This window comes from Cebidichthys violaceus, unplaced genomic scaffold, assembly GCF_023349555.1.
Source record: "Cebidichthys violaceus isolate CVI_PGR_0920_01 unplaced genomic scaffold, fCebVio1.0.p SCAF_12, whole genome shotgun sequence".
Lineage (NCBI taxonomy): Eukaryota > Metazoa > Chordata > Actinopteri > Perciformes > Stichaeidae > Cebidichthys > Cebidichthys violaceus.
This window is the reverse complement of record NW_027176285.1, coordinates 33,198-50,805: the sequence shown is the minus strand read 5'-3', so window position 1 is coordinate 50,805 and position 17,608 is coordinate 33,198. Positions and strand designations below refer to the sequence as shown.

The window sequence follows — 17,608 nt, the reverse complement described above, 5'->3', positions numbered from 1 at the left end:
GTCATTCCCCAATTTTCTCATCCACGTAAACATGAAAATCAAGAGCAAAAAGCACTAATTTGACCTGAAATCATTATGAATTTGAATAATACATATTTAACTCAAATAAAACAAAGACAACCTGATGAGGTCTGTCTATGATCCTCTGTTAGAACACCTGGCAGTGGAACGTCACCTACAGGCTGCAGTATTCTCTCACATCAGCCATGGACGGCTTTGCTTTAGAGACGTTTTGTTGCAGTTAACTTCATGTCAAACCGTTCGGTGCTCAGCGGTTGTAGCGGTAGGCTACTCTTAATGTTGTCCGATTGTTCTGGGTCCTCTTTCAGGATTCAAGCAAAAAACGATGTTCACCCAAAAATAAAGCCTGCTACATGTGATTCAGAGAGAGGATGAAGAGACATCATCAGATCTATTTCTGACTTAAAGTCATTATGTGCAGAATCTTTATGCGATCTAAGTACTTTTCAAATCAGCAGGGAGCATCGGGGGTGTTAGCGTGGGACACTTTCAAACTGAACACGTGATAGCTTCAACGTAGCATCAAGGACATTCACGGTGGAGTCAACAGATAAAAGATGAGAAATTTATTAAATCAGGTTTGACAGGTCAATGTAATGACAAAAACAGTGTTTGTTATTACATTAAAAACAAATGCAATGTTCTTTAAAATGTGCCAATTGTATTTCACATGCAGAATTTAACACTCATTTAAAACCCAGGGTAAGAAAGTACAAGGCTTCACCTGGGTCGAAGTGGACAGACTGGAGGGGAAAATTAAAGAGCGCTTTCATGCAAAGATTGTGACCAAGCTGACTAAACTCTGAACATTACACTTAGGATGAGCCGTTACAGAAGCTTTGAAAACCTAATCCTTTACTTTTTCCTCATTGAGCAAGACATTGAACTGTGGAAAAAACACTCAAACACACATTTCTTAGCAAATTATTAATGTGACTTACATGTTGGGATGAACTGGGCAATCAAAATGTTAATACATTTGCATTAAAATAAAACATTTGGCCTTAAAAGCAAAACCAAGAAAATCTCTAAAGTTGAAAAATAATCTATGACAAAAGAGTTTAAAGAAGTCAACAGTCTGCTCATGAGGAGCCACACTTCTGAGGGAAACTCAAACATCAATGAATAGACTTAAAAAAAAGAACACAAAAGAATCCCTCCATCCTCAGAAAAGGAACCCGATTTAAACTCCATCCATATAAATAAAACAAAAAAAATATTTAGAAAAGATGTTTCTAAATCATAAAAGGTCATCCACAACATGCTCTGCATTAAAGTTATGGATGGCCGACAAGCTTTCATGACCACATGCGTGCACGTGTGTGAAACCGTGTGTCAAACTACATGTGGTTGGTTTTTGCTACCGTTTTATTTGCACGTGAAGATGCCAGAGGAAGGGAAAACTGTTGGGATTTTGGTCTTTCCATTGTGTGCGCAGCCTGAGCGTCAAGGCTTCCCTGGCTGGATGGACAGCAGGCTACCGAATTTGAAGTGCTGGATCACAGGGAACTTCTCCATACACTGAAAAGAGAGAAAGGAAGAGGGCTGCTTCACCAACACCAGACAGCATGCTTCAAACAAAGTGCAGTACTGATGAAGTCATCATTCTAGTACTGCATCTGTCTGTTTCTTTAGTACTTTCAAGGAAAGTTCAACTTACTGTTCATTATCATACTGCAGTGCATCAAAGATGATCACAGACAGCTGGTAACATTGTGCAGAATTCTTATCGAAGGTTTTTTCAGTAACGTAGACAAAGCAGTAAAGCTGGGTGTTCTTAATACGAAGGGTTAAATGGGAGTAAATGGTAAATAGACTGTGCTTGTACAGCACTTTGAGTCATCCGACCACTCAAAGCGCTTTAACATGACATCATTCACCCATTCACACCCATTTATACACTGATGACAGGGGCTACCATGCAAGGTATCCACCTGCTCATCAGGACTCTAATCATACATACCCACTCATCCACCGCATGCACAGCATACAGGAGCAATTTGGGGTTAAGTGTCTTAACCATATTCACATAGTGACTAAAGTATCGTGATAATATTGTATCGTGGGGGCTCTGGTGATTACCACCCCTACCATTCATCATTCAAGTTGGTCCCCAAGATGAGCTGATACAAGCAGTTGTGGAAGTTGTAGCAGCATCTGACTTTCCATTGCTTGAGGTTTAGTGACAGGAAACGTCCTTGTCTTTTAAACAGACAAGGATAGACAGGGGTCCAGTGAGGCCCAACTGCAGAGGGTCAACATCAACAACAAGTGTTGCTGTTAACTCTTACCACTGGCCTTTCAATTTGAACATGTTCAAAATGGCTGTGGCTCAGCCCAGAGGAAGCCCTTAGTGTGTACTGACATGGACCCAGTTTTGGGGAGCAGCGGTGGGGGTGGTGGGTGTCTGCAGTGGGGGTTGGGAGGCTGTTCAGGGGGAGCACAGTGGAATTGAACTCTTGTGCTCAGTCTGTCTGTGCAGTGACACTATCAGTCATGATCTGGACAGAACTGGGGTGGAAACACATGCCTCAGAGAACTTTGGTCTAAACATATTCAATCCATGGACATGTGTCATGGATCACGGATAAACTATCCCAATAAAATGCATTAACATAGATTCAATCAAAATAGCCGAAAACAAGTGAAGGCAAACCCACTGATAACCTAACTCGATCCATAGTCATTTGTTTCTGTACACTTTAGTCTTCGTTACCATCGAACCACACACTGTTTTCTACAGCACACCAAAGTGTTGAAAGGATAAGTCTGAGATAGTCTACGCTTTTTTTTTTACCATCAACAAACCCCACGAGCAGACCCAAACCATCACTGACTGTATCCACCAACAAGTATTGAGTGTGGATAAATCGTCTTCCTCTGTGCCATAGAGCTCCATTGTTGTCCAAAAAACATTAACAACCCACCAATGAGCCTTGTGTCACGTTTGCATGTTCCCTTTCAAAAGATTTAACAAAGAGGAAAACAGAGAATAACACCAGCCTTATCTGTTAAGTGTGTTAATGTCTGGATTTCATTCATTTCTCTCCACTGTGTAAATGAACTTGTTGAGACAACAATAAATCTAATATGATGTTCACAGGGATGAATTATCCATCTCAAGCAAGTCTGTGCGTGTAGATTTGTGTAGTACATTGAATTGAACTGAATCCAATGTCCGCCTGGAGAAGGAGAAGAAGAAGGAACTTAAACATGACTGGTAGGAACACACTAGTAGGGGCCTACATATGCAGAGGAGAGCTGGGTGGCTAATCTTCTTCTCATGTATGGACAAGACATCCTGTGTAATTATGTCCATTCAAGTCAAGCTAACAGTCCAAGAGCATCCAGCATTGTTTCCCTGAGCATGTGTCATTTCACGCAATCAGTTTATGTTCTGAACAGGCAACGAGCCCCCAGAACTGCCTCCTCTCACACAGAAAATGGTGGATTCTGCTCTAAGTCGAGTACAACTCTCTGCAGAAACCCTGTGTGGGGCCAGGAAAAGGGAGTGAGGAATGCAAGTCTGCTGATGGTTGCTCCAGGCTCGGAGGAAGGTCGGGACAGGGAGGGGAGAATTTAATGAAGGGAACGGCAAAGGAGGAGGAGGAGGGGGAGGGGAAGGGGGAGGCAGACAGCTTGGCCCCTCAGCTCTTCGGGAAGGCTCACAGGCTGCTCTGGAAAACACAGGATGTGGGCATGCAGGCGGGGAGAACGGGCTTAGACATCCCCCCAACCGCCCCCCACCCACACACACACACACACACACACACACACACACACACAATTCCATTCTGTCCATTCCTTTATTAACCCTTTCCTGGCTCTCTCCTCTACTACTGTTAGGCTGCATTCACACCAAATCAGACATTGTGGCAGAAACGCCAGTCTTCCCATTCATTTGCATGTGGGTAGGTTAGGGTGGAGGCTGCAGGGAATGCCGAAAAAATCCCTGAAACGTTTAAACAAAATCAACTTCTGGAGGAACGCAACCAGACGTCACGCTGCATTGGTCAGTAACGTAAGCGCCAATCGGACCACAAGACAGCCACAAGCAGAAGAGCAGCGTAAATGACAAACACAGTGGAGTGTAATGTTATTGTGTTTCGTTCACATGTCACTCAGAGACACACATCTCATCACATCTGTGTGCATGGACAGATTACGCGTAGGACCCGGCTTACTAGTACAATGACGTCACACAACTGGGCCATTTAAGTGGAACTCTCACACCACAGCAGAACCCTGAGATAATTGTCGCCTAAATAACGCCTAATTTGGGGTGAATGCAGCCTTAGGAACTCCCAAGGAACCCGGTAGCAGTCGGCTTTCAGCAGTGCTTTGAACCAAATGCTAACATCAGCATGCTAACATGCCTAAAGTGACAACGCTAACGTATTGATGTTTAAAGTTGTAAACCAAAGTATTGGACAAATGAAATGTGTCACCGTGTGATGGTGCTGAAGGAATTGTGAGAGAAGCACCAACGTTTTCATCAGTCATGTCATATTCATCTGCTGAGGACAATGGAATGTCTGTACCTAACATCATGGCAATCCATCCAGAAGTTGGAATTAACATCCACAAATAACAACTGATCAGTCAGGGGATCACCAGAGTCAGTGGGATTCATTCCTCCCTAGCGTCACCACGCTAGCTTAAATACAAACTTCATGTTTCCAAGAGGATGAATCCCACAGACTGTTGATCTTCCAGCTTTTCATCCAGCTGCAGCATCAGGTCAATCTCCGTTTACTTTTAACATTATTACTAGCTATATAGTGCAAATTATAGAATTAGCAAAGCATCTTTTGTATTTATTTATCTATGCAGTTCAAATTTGGTGGTTTTCTATGCAAGTCGTAATTTATCTTCTAATCACTAAATGTTTTAGTTTGGGGTCAACCCAGACTACCACCAATGATCCTGCATGAACTCTTCCTCCACCAGCAGACCGATACATCGCTGAAGGACTGGACTGAGCAGCGACCACGAGAGAGAACAAAGCGAGCATACCTCGGCCTTGTACATTCGGATCAGGCCCTGGTTGACTTTGGACCAGGAAGGAACAGCACTGATGTTCCACAGCTGGTTGGAGTGTTCGGCAAACGGTCCGGTCTTCATCTACAGAACAGAGAAAGACCCAGACCCAAGTGAGACCCCTTTGGTGCAACTAATCCTCACTTTATCAAACAGTGTAGTACAAAGAGAAACACTGTTGATTATGGTGAAGGATGACAATGAAATGAATCATATTCATTTAGAGTTTTAACATAAGCACACAGTCACAAAATGATGCCTAATAACATTCTAACTTCAACCTTTGATTACCATCAATGCAGTATATAATTTATAGTTATTCTCTTAAGGTTATATCGTTTCATTTTATTGCACCACAAGGTTTCATTGATTTGAACAGGATAGCTTTTAAACCTTCCTTTTAGTCTTCTAGAATCCATCATTAAAATGTTTTCACAGAAACCGTAGGCCGGAAAAGCGGCTTTTAAAAGTTTTGTCCACACTACTTATTAAAACTCGTATGTTCACTACGTTTACACTGAGCGACCTCACTACGCTGGTGTTTTTGAGCACTGAAAACGGAGGAGTTTGAAAACGCTCCAGAGGACGGATAAGTTTGAAAACTCCAGGGTTGTGTCTTCGTGCGGACGCTTGAAAACGGATAAGTTTAAAAACGATGATGTAGACAATGACGTAGTTCACTACTTGATTGGTTCTTAGCAGTCATGACGTGTCCTTCCCTGATTCGTCACACCTATATCACGTGACCGGAAATCATAAACAACAATATTGATTACCGATCGACTACCAGGTTAATTTAACATGACAGCTGATTACAGGTGTTGCTGACCTTGTTGTCTTTACTAGCAGCTGTTGTTCAGTTAAAGTCTGCATTATTACGGAGGAAGCAGCTGTTAATGGAGCGATCAGTGAGCGGCGTGACCAGCGGAGGTATCAGACCTACAGAGACGTCTGAAGTCACGGTTAGCGGCTTTAGGGAGGGTGATGGACACAAAACGGAGGACTTTCCTTATTCATGCTCATTTTGTTCTGCACAACTATTGTGAAGTCCACACACATAAACTATAGAGGAACAAAAGCAGTAATGCTCTCCAGTAGGACAGACTTCAGCCTCCAGCAGAGCTACGAGAGAGAACAGAAACAAGGAAACCGAGAGAACGAGTGAGAGACGAGTGTCGACCACATTTATGATCCATAATCTAGTAAACTTTATGTGTAAGTGTTGATTTTAAAGTAAATGTGATGTGAGAGAGAGAGATGGAGACAGACCCACAGCGCTGTAACCAAGTCTGAAAATAAAACTTCTAAAACTTTCCATGAATTGTGTCTGTTTGAGTTCATAGAGGAAGATTTTAAGATTTGATTTGATTTTAAGTATCAAACACGACCTTTCATTATTAAGTCTACTTTATTACTCTGTCCTATTTTTTTTAAACTAAGCAACCAATCTACTTCTGTTTACACCGTCACCCACCATCACGCCCAGTGGACGTGAAGAGTCACGTGATATTGGTTTTCAGACGTGTTCGTCTGGACGGAGATCATTTAGAAGTGCCGTGTGGACGGGGATCGTTTTCGTTAGCAGTGTGGACGTAGCCTGAGTTGGGTCAGTTAGAACGGGTCCTGATGACGACCCATTCTCATGGCAGAGAAGGACACGTTTCGGCAAAACGTTTTGGAACACAGAGTTTCTTGATGGACAGTGAAGAAGTGGCTTATGTTGCAGGAGTGGTTTTTGTTTTTACGGACAACTTCATTCTTTGTTACACAGGAAACGGGTCACCAGTGGAATCCACCGGAAAGGACTGAAACCAAGCTGACTGAAGCTGCTTTTCTAAATGACGAGCTTTTTATATCCAAGTCTGATTTCTGTAGTTCTTAAAAGGAACGACTTGTTGAGGAAGAGAATGTGAGGATAATGATATTGAAGGACGTCAACAGGGACAGATCCTACCGCGTACAGTAAGGAATCCAAAGGTCCAGGGAAGATCACAACAAGCTTCAAATGATGATATCTATCTATCTATCTATCTATCTATCTATCTATCTATCTATCTATCTATCTATACACACATCAGTTTACTGTTTACATCAGTACTTGTATGCGACAGTGACAAACAGAGCACGATCACAGCTCTCATCGGTTCAGGTGAAGCAGGCAGCACTTTACAGACAAACCAGAAATTCTAGGTTTTGTAATAATAGACACTATGTACATACATTGTCTTTACTTTATCAACGATCTCATATCATCTTTGATCTAAATGGGGACATCCATTCACTGCATTGACCTTTGTCCCTGTGGACATTGCTGCTGTCTGCCTCTTGATTGTAACTTTAAAGCTGCATTCACCAGAATCCAATAGTGCACCCACTGTCCACGTTTGGAAATAAAACTAAAGTGATCTATGAGCATGTTGAACTTGGTCATACTCGGTACGGTTTCTGCGTATAGAACTGTTCAGCTTCTGAATCATGTTTAGGTTTGTTCTTCTGAAGATGATATGAAGATGGAAGACAAAAGTCACAGCAAGACGAATGTGTGACTAAAAACAACGGGCCGACTGCTTTCCTCAATCTCAGCATGGAAACATGATTACTTTGCTTTCTTCTCACACCGACTTCTCTGCTTTCAATTTGCAGAGCAGAATGCTTGTTCCAGCAAACACCTAATATAAAAATAATACATTCTGGAGAGTGTTGGCTTACAGACATGTTTTCCCACCATTTTTCCCAAGAGGCAGGGGTATCCAAACCCAAACCCTGGGGCATCACTTTAATAACCCCCTCCTTTTTCCATCCCCCCGCCACACCGACTGCTCGAGACACTTTCCAGGGCCTCGCCTGAGAACACATGGGGGAGGGGCATGAGGGGGGAGGAGACAGACCGTACTCCCTGGAGGAAGGAGTGATTCACAGCAGCATGTGGGGAAGGAAGTGACTCATGTTTAGAACGACACACACACACACACACACACACACACACACACACACACACACACACACACACACACACACACACACACACACACACACACACACACACACACACACACACACACACACACACACGTCAACATGTGTGAATAGGAGGGAAATACTTGTACATGTGGAGTGTTGAATACTCAGGTCTGTCTGAGCAACAGTACACAATGAGACCAGAAATAGATGAAAGAGCGTCTTGTTTATTCTGTTTCACTTACCAAACAAGTCAATTCTAACAGTGACCGTTAAACGGTATGAACTATTGAGCCTTAGTATTGTTGCCCATAGTTAAAAACCTTGCAATGGTCTACGGTCTTTGGGAGGAAGCGGGAGAAGGGGGCCGGGTGGCCCGGGAATGGAACCCCGTTGCTTTGAGGTGACACTGCTAGCCGCTACACTACCATGGAGCCCAACAGAAGGCTAGAGGGAATCCACTGAGACCGACCAGCACTTGTCAGTGATGAGCTCACCAGCTACAGCAGCTCACCAACTAAACACTGAGAACAGTCACAACCTCAACGAGCCTCTACCTGCACTTTGTCTTAAACTCTTTCACTGTTTTCTAGATGAAAAATGTAAAGAAGAAGAAGACATGTAGGTTGTTGAGAAGGTAAATATACTTGAGGACACTATGAACAAAGTTCAGTGGAGGCATTGATCTCTTAGGGGATCCATTAGAAGGAGGCGGTTGAGCAGCCACGCTGGCCCGGTGTGCGTTTCATCCTCTGCACAGCCCTTCAAGGGAAAGTGGTTCATCTCCAGCACAGACCCACATGAGGGACACAGCTGAGGGCAGGAGGCCGTAGTCAACCCCGCTACCGAGGACCGACCCAGTACTGTGGAAACACTACGGAACACGTCACAATGAGACTTTATCCTTTCAGCAGTAAGCTATATGTTGAGTACTTGTAGCTATGGATTGTACATACACTTGGATTGAAACACTTCATTCAAGTTTTATAATCTACAGAAGTTAAAATCAGAGTGACAGTAAATGGTAAATTGACTCTTTTCTAGTCTTCTGACCACTCAAAGCTCTTCAACACTACAGGTCATCATTCACCCATTCATACTCTGATGACTGGGGCTACTATGCAGGGTGCTACCTGTCCATCAGGACTCTAACTAACATTCACACTCATTCATGGAAGCAATTTGGGGTTTAGTGTCTTGCTCAAGGACACATGGACATGGACTAGCGGAGTCAGGGATTGAACCGCCGATCCTCTGATTGAAGGACGACCCTGCTCTACACTGAGCCACAGTCGCCCCTAATCAGCTGATTGTAAGAGTAGAAACATTGTGAACAAAAGTGACTCTGACAACACAAGAACACCCAAACAATGAGACTTCTATCCATGAAGCTACTGCCCCGGTGCATGCTGGGAGTCCTCCCTTCCCTCATACCTGTAACGCGATGACTTCTGTCGTTTGTGTCGTCGACAGTCCCAAACCCAAAGATATTCAGTTTAGAATGATACAAAACACATGGTCCTCTGACGCTGGAACCAGAGAAGGTTTAGTATTTATAAAAGCTAAATGACCAACAATCGACCGATTATCAAAATACATACAGGTTCATTTTCTGTTCATCGTCTTTTAGCTCGAAAACCGTTCTAAAATAGGACGAGTACATAAATGAAAACTGGCTAACGGAGAACCTTCTTCCCTTCTTGACACAACAGCAGCATCCTTTCATGACCTTTGACGGCCGAGAGGAGGAGGAAGAGGAGGAGGAAGAGGGGGGAACGCAATGGTGCTTCTGAGTGGGAAGGAGGCAAAGGATGTAGCTGCTCCAACAACGCCCTCCTCTACTTCCCTCCCCTCCTTTTCCTTTCCAAACCAAAAACAAAGCCATTGGTTCCTGCTCTGGCTCTCCACCAACACAATCCATCTTCCTCTTCCTGGACGAAGCCGAGCCGGACTAATAACAGCTAAATCAGTACAACGTCTCCTTAAAGGAAGTACATTCTGAATATGTATTAACATAGCATATCTTACTGGTAATCTAGAAGGTACACAGTGATAGGATACAGCAAGAAAAAAAAAAAAAGGATTTGTCAGAGTTCAACCACACAGTGAGGCAACGTCCACTAGAGAGCAGTACTCATATAACACAGCAGGGATGAACTGATGACGAGGCCTCCAACAAAACCAACAGCTGAGTTACTGCAAAGTCTCAATTCAAGACAGTTTCTCAATTCCTTTTGCTGTTATTTGACAGTCAGCAGGGCAGAGGGGCAGTGCATGTTGTGGCTATGTGGCATGCGCCTGACCCATCAGGCTACCTGGGCGTCTACTATACGAGCGAGTTTTCACCCGTGGATTCTCCTGGATCCGTCTCAAGATAATCCACAGAGCTTGGGCTCCCGGGGTTTTTGCTCTGACAATACAAATTGGAATCATTCATTTTATGTTTAGGTCAGTTCACCCAAATGACAGAAAAGGTATTTCTTATGCACCTCACAGTGAACAGTTCAGCAGCTGGTTGCTAGCTCTTCTTTGTGCCCTTTAGTGCCGAGCGGCAGAATAAGAGGACACCTTACACTGAAAACAGCTGCTGCTGCAGGAAACGACGTGACGAGAGTACGAAGACTGACCCACAACGAACTCTAATGTTCTAAAAGCACATGTGATAAGTCACTTTGATGTTAGTCATGTGATCTATTGTTAATACCAACCATTGACTAGTTATTTCTAACCCAATCGAGCCGAATGTCACCACTAGAGTCAAGCTTATATTCAGAGAGTTGACACTGTTCAACCAGCGTCAGCAGCATCAGCAGGAGGATGAACAGCGTCCCTTTGTGTTGGGTTACACTGACATGTGTTCCTGTTATTGAACCGTAATCAGAGCAGATATCAAAATAAATCAAATATTGAGTGAGTTTCATTTGCCCACCTCATTTATGAACTTGATGCACTCCAGAAACATGAAGTCCTGGTGGTGCTCGTTCACCACCCTCTCATCGATGAAGTGCCGGGGCTCTAGTGTTGGGTGATCTGAAGGGAGAATGAGCTGTAAGTGCACACATTCACCACCAGGTGTTACCTGTTACCTTCCATTACCTGAGATCAAGGCCCCCACAACATACACAACACAACATACACAACACAACATGTACACACACACACACACACACACACACACACACACACACACACACACACACACACACACACACACACACACACACACACACACACACACACACACACACACACACACACACACAGGATGAACACAACATGTACACACACACAGTCCTGTCAACATGTCAAAGAACGGCCATTAGTTTAGGTCTAAAATCTACATCCGAGTTGATATTTAGGATCTCTTTGTTTCTTCAGAATTGATTTAATACTTGACTTGTATAAAGAAATAAAGTAGTCCATGAATATGAGATACGAGTTCACAGATAACTGGTGGTTGGTTCAAGGTGTTTAGCCGGCTCCTGGTCTTCTTCACGGTACATGTTGATAGTACGCCCTCTGGTGTTTCAGAGGGGAACGTAATGAACAGCATGCTGAGAGATACAATTTGAGAGCAACCAGCAAGATTCCTATGAAGGATAGCTGACAGATTATCATCAGCTTCATGACTGACTGACTGTGTCTCTCACTCACACACCCTCACTCTCACACTCTCACAAGTTGTAAGTGAGCTGCTGTGGTGAGACTCTTACCTACAAACTGGGAGCTTCCCCAAATGAAGGGCAGAAACTGGAAGTCATCTAGTCCCCATACACCTTGGCTCCCAGCTGGCTCCATCCTGTAGGTCTTTTGGAGCTTCCGCATCACTTCCAGATACCTGCAGAAACAAACGGTACTCTCACTGTAGGGTCCCAAAAGAGACTGATCAGAGGCATGGTTCACCTGGACAGGTCTCCAGACTATCACGGGCCGACGCATAGAGACGACCATTCACGCTCACATTCACACCTACAGGACATTTAGAGTCATCACTTAACCTAATCCAACCTAACCTACGTACAGTGCTGAGCGCAGCAGGACCAGCTCACCTGTTGAACACCATGAAAACGATAGCCAGCTGATCATCTGACCGGAGAGCTCCAACCTTGCATAGGCAGCAGAGGAACGCAGCGAAGGCAGCTTCATGACCTGAGAAGATAAACACACGTCCCAGACGTTCAGACAGGATCAGCAGCTGTGTGCAGTCCCCTCGTGCTTCAACTCACCACCTGTCTTCATTTGACCGTACTGTGATGAACAAAACCTGACAATGTCATCAAGCTACTACATCTGCTTTCAGTTAGTACTTTGCGACGTACTTCTACTCTGAATTGGGTTTTGTTACTTGTAGTTTATAGACCACCGCTGCTTTTTCTTCTGCTCAACATATCTACCTTTTGTCCGCATGTCCTCTTTAGTGAACGACTCTCCTTCTCCACACATTATTACAACCTTGTTTTCAATGCAGTTACACATATGGCATTTAAAAACACTTCAAAGCCACGTGTTAACTCAAAGTCTTTGAGCTGGTCTAGTGTTTCTTCACGTCTGTAGGGCTAAATCCCCGCTGCCATCATAAAGCTCTGAATCAGGAATATTTTTGACACAACAGCACCTCCTGATGTCCTTGTAGTATATCTATAGTCTGATATAACAAACAGCACAGCAGCTAGATGATCGTGTGTCAACATGACGGAACAGATCCCACCAGGGTGATGACAAGGTGCAAGGTGGCCATTAGATCCAATCTGGTAAAAATCAGATATAAATCATATAAACATGTTCTCCCTCATCTCCAGAGGACATCTTGCACATTTGTAAGTAAAGCTTTGCTTTTTATTGAAACATGTTATGTGTTTCTGGACGTATTGTTTGGGTCATTAGCCTTCATCAGATGGTACATAGTGGAGAACTGACAGGAAACACATGGCTCCTCTGGTTCCTTAGTCATTTTATACTGTCCCCTAACTGCAGTTAGAATTAGAGCTACACACACACACACACACACACACACACACACACACACACACACACACACACACACACACACACACACACACACACACACACACACACACACACACACACCTGTTCCATAGTCTATCCTGGTGGCGTTCCCCACAGACTCTTTCAGATAGACAGCTATCTCTGGAGCTGCAGCACATCTGTCGGCCGGGAGCATCGCTGCCACCAAAGCCTCTGCCTCCTGTACGCACACACAAACACATCACCTGTGAGCTGCACGCCTTCTACCTGCAGAACAGCTTTGAGACATGGAGGGCGTGTCCAATCAAACACGGGAGAGCTGTATGGATCGTGTGGAGCGAGATAATGGTTACAAAGGGTCAGTACGTTTACAGAGAATGCCGACATTTTCCAAAGGAAGTTAAGCTCGCTAATTCTGAAAACTTTGCACAGTTTCAATACAAAATGATTACTAACATTTTAAGGGGGGCAAATACACAAAAAACATACTGGGTCTTTAGGCATGTTTTCATGAAGAGTCTGCACCTTTAACTGAACAGTCACCTGCGGTGCCTTCAGATCTTTAGTAAGCATTCCATTAAATAGCATCAAGCCTCTGTAGCCATCGTCCCATCACGTGTGCAGCCACACTACTGCACCGTCTGAGCCCAAGGACCACATGCTTTCTGGAACGTTTTGGTTCCATTGCTGGAGTGAACATATTTTGTATGATATTTGAGTGAACCAGCAGCTTGTAGCCTGAAGCAAAGCACAGCGTCAATAAGGAGTGAACGCCTTCTGCCGCTCTCTACTCTGAGCGCCACATGGCATCAGACATTGGAATTTCAGTTAAATAATGTGCGTGCATGCGTACTAACCTGGTCTAGTTTGGAGAACCAGGTTCTGTAGGCCTTATTACCAAAGCGAGATGGCTGGTCAACAGGAGGGGTCTCGTTTATCCATCGATCCAGAGTCCCCAAAAGATCTAGTAACTTCTCCACCGTCTGTCACACAACAAGACAACAGTAACTGCAGCAACACTTGAAGGGCTATTTATCATCATCATCATCATCACATGGTGGGGAGCAAACAATAAAGCAGCGTATTCAGCTCAGTCGGGGGGTTGTTCACTCTGCTGAGCCTCAGACGGTTAAACCTCAGCGATCACTGTTTCCATGTAGCAGAACATCAAGAGTTGTTCTCACTGACTTCTGTCTTATGACTCCTGTGCCGCTCCATCAGAACACTAGATGACACCGTGAAGTCGACTGACGGCTTACACACAGACCCAGCTTCATGTGTGATGAGTGTGTTTGTTTGAAGTGAGTGCTGGCAGACAACAGGAAGACGTCTTCTTAGAACTGACACATCACACCTGAGCGTGAGAAAGGTGACGGCATGTCCACACCACAACGTGACACCTGTGGTTCCAGTCCTCCACTCTGGAGGGGCCACCATCATGCTCACTGTCACGGACATCTGTCAGAGGGTTGTCTGATGAAGACTACATCCACACTAATACCTGATCTCCGTCCACACGGTGCTTCAACACCGTTTCCTAAATGATCTCCGTCCAGACGAACACGCCTGAAAACCAATATCATGTGACTCTTCACGTCCACTGGGCGTGATGGTGGGCAACGGTGTAAACAGGAAGTAGATTGGTTGCTTAGTTAAAAAAATAGGACAGAGTAATAAAGTAGACTTAATAATGAAAGGTCGTGTTTGATACTTGAGATCTTAAAATCTTTCTCTTTAAACTCAAGCAGACAGTTCATCAGGAACGCGGGCGTCTACGTCATCGTTTCTAAACGTATCCGTTTTCGTCCGTCCACATGATGACGCTACCTGGCGTTTTCAAACTTATTCGTCCTCGACAATGTTTTCAAACTCCTCCGTTTTCGGTGCTCGAAAACTCCGGCGTAGTGAGGACGCTCAGTGTAAACGTAGTGAACATATGAGTTTATATATGGAGTAGTGTGGACGTGGCCTACGAAACACGGTTGAAAGGTCCAGATACCATTAGTAAGTGGACACATTGAATATCAAACTACTGCTACTAAACTTGAAGGACCTGAGAAGTCAGCTCCATCACGTACTGAACATACGACATCCTCCAGACGCAAGCAAATGTAGATGGAAAGAAGGACATAAGGATGCATCCGTGTGTGCTCATCCCACCTCGTTTCCTCAGCCGTAGCTCCACACTCTCAGGTGAGAGGACTACTTGTTGCTGTTTTACTTATTATGACATTAATAATAATGCTCATCCAACATGGCAGCTTGAAGCTACAAACATACACTCCGCTCTGTACGACCTCTGTACGACTTTGTTTTAGAATTCAAGTTTGGTACAGATCATGCCTCTGCTCTGTGAGGGCTTAAAGGACACAGTAGGTTCAGTCTGTCATCAAACAACACTCGTATATTATCCACATGCACACTGAAAGAGTCCCAACTGAAGTGACATGCTGACCACTAACCCTCAGGTACCTCACCCTCTCACTCACTTAGGGTTCTAGACAGATGGGATGAGGTTTGACAGCAGCTCGTCACTAGTCAACAGTTGGCTTGGTGTGGACATTAACGGGTACAAAGTAGCCAAAGGTTTGTTTCATTTGAAAGTGAACAGCCAGGTAGATGAACCAGAGAGAAACAGGTCTCAGGTCAGATCCATGTGGGCTCACTGTGTGTTTATTGGATTAGCTGCAGGAAACACTGACAAAAAGCATCGTTTTAAAAGCTGTCAATAATAGATTTGTCTGGACTCTAGAGTGCGTAATCCTCAACATAATCAGAGTGCACTAACACTACTGCTCAGAACCGGTCCAACCTATTGATGCAGACTGGCTTCATTCACACACACTGAACCAATATGGTCTGCAGGACCTGCACCACACAGATCAAGATCAGATGCGTTTCTGTCAATATAATATGGACATCTTCTTTAACCCAACAGTACACATCTGTGGAGATGTAGAGGCGACTGATATGAAAGAGAACATACCTCTGACACTTTATATTCACACGTGAGCTTCTTTCCCTTCACACCTTCATTCAGCGTCAGAACAAAGCCCATGTAGTCCGCATACGCCTGTAAGAGGGAGACACGTGGATTAAGAAGAGCAGTCAGACCAACTGCTACAAAAACTAAGACCAATACTATGATTGTGATACTTAATGCATGTTGATCCAGATTAGGCCTTTGTTCCACTGTGATGGACTATAATCACACAAAACTCTTCAAGAAGGAATAACTCCAATCGCTTCCCAATGTTGTCATTATTATTTGCTTGGATTCAAAATAAGAAACCCTTTAAACAACTACAGCAAACAAACTGCAGGTGTGAACAAAGCCGAGAATCTCAGATGATAACCATTATTATTAAAAGAGATTCATTTAACGACGGAGTCATGTTTAGTGCAGGGGAAGCCAGTCTCAGTATCGCACTGATCTACATGGTCTTGGTGTGGTTTGGCACCGTGCAGATGCAGCAACCTACTTGAGATCGCTTCCACTTGCCCATGTCTGGCACCATGCTGATCTCTTTCTTGGGTACCATGAAGGTGACGCTGTCTGTGACTTCATGTGCTTCATCCTCAGGAGTGGATCCTAAAGAATTAAGAAAAGACAGATTTCAGTTCAGATATCTTATTGTTTTTGTCAGCTAACTTTAGCTTTTTCAAAAAGGAGAGAATTCAATATTAACTCAACCTGAGGTTGTTAATTTTGTCTACTGTAGATTTTACAAACTGGATTTTAAAAGATGTGGAGGTCTAACGAAAGACGCATTAAGTTGCACGATGGGAAATGTAGGATCCAGTATCTTTGGTGTTTGACTCAAACTAAGGACTACAATTCAGGAAATCTGCTTCCTTTTAGACAAATCACGATTAAATCTGTCTCTGCTGCACTTACACCTTTAAGCGGAACGCTACCCAATGACAACGTGTCTCCATTCAGTGTGGAATAATGTGACCCATCAACTCTAAATACAACCTCTAGTGATGCTGTTCTTAATAACGTGACCCATCAACTCTAAATACAACCTCTAGTGATGCTGTTCTTAATAACATGACCCATCAACTCTAAATACAACCTGTCGTGATGCTGTTCTTAATAAGTGAAGAGCTGTGCGCCACACTGCAGACTGTCTCTACGCGCTAGCTAACAGCTGTTAGTTACACTAAACGTTAGTTGTGTTTAAGATTTGGACAATGACTCTCTAAACATCACAGACTTCACGGTGGTAAACTAGTAAACAACGAGCACACAACTCAAGTTATTCCGAATGTAACGTGAGGGATGTATTTGCACGAGGACAGCGACAACATGCCTCCTGGGTTCATATATCAAGAGAAAAGTGGATCCACGACTTAGTGTCCCACATGGCAGTGTGGCGCACCTGCTCATGTCCTCAGAGCTCAACACGAGAGAGATGAAGCGACACAACGCCTCGTAAAGCTGAGCAATAGCGACCAGCCGTGTCTTTACCTGACTGCTGCTCTGTTTCCGCCATGGTGAGGATAACGCTCTTCTTCGTGGGTTTTGGACACATTTAAACTCGCCACGGCGCATTACTGCCGCCGCTGTTCAACATGTAAACGGCGCCCCAGGTTCTAC

The 17,608-nt window shown here is 44.1% G+C and overlaps 1 protein-coding gene across 3 annotated transcripts; it reads right to left on the bottom strand.

Moving 5' to 3' along the window:
* Window positions 1–572: 572 nt before the first annotated feature.
* ptpa (protein phosphatase 2 phosphatase activator) lies at window positions 573–17,601 on the bottom strand. Of its 3 annotated transcripts, none has more exons than XM_068705665.1 (10): window positions 17,480–17,587; window positions 16,488–16,597; window positions 15,992–16,078; window positions 13,863–13,988; window positions 13,108–13,225; window positions 12,069–12,168; window positions 11,733–11,857; window positions 10,949–11,049; window positions 5,038–5,145; window positions 573–1,542 (listed from the first exon to the last, which is right to left on the bottom strand). In XM_068705665.1, exons 1-10 carry the CDS (start codon window positions 17,541–17,543, stop codon window positions 1,468–1,470), a joined length of 1,014 nt encoding a protein of 337 aa, XP_068561766.1. In that variant the 5' UTR covers window positions 17,544–17,587; the 3' UTR covers window positions 573–1,467. The 3 variants fall into 3 exon arrangements, with proteins under 3 accessions (XP_068561766.1, XP_068561768.1, XP_068561767.1); XM_068705667.1 differs by lacking the exon at window positions 17,480–17,587 and adding an exon at window positions 17,391–17,410; XM_068705666.1 differs by lacking the exons at window positions 573–1,542; window positions 5,038–5,145 and adding an exon at window positions 8,103–8,893 and having other exon boundaries at window positions 17,480–17,601.
* Between the last annotated feature and the right edge of the window lie 7 nt (window positions 17,602–17,608).

What these genes read in the sequence shown, in the direction of transcription:
- ptpa (XM_068705665.1), bottom strand. Translation starts at nt 17,543, where the DNA reads ATGTGTCCAAAACCCACGAAGAAGAGCGTTATCCTCACCATGGCGGAA. An exon ending in CAGGATAGACTATGGAACAG is followed by an intron (nt 12,169 to 13,107) that starts GTGTGTGTGTGT and finishes TTATCTTCTCAG; the next exon opens with GTCATGAAGCTGCCTTCGCT. An exon ending in GCATCAAGTTCATAAATGAG is followed by an intron (nt 5,146 to 10,948) that starts GTGGGCAAATGA and finishes TCTGTTCTGTAG; the next exon opens with ATGAAGACCGGACCGTTTGC.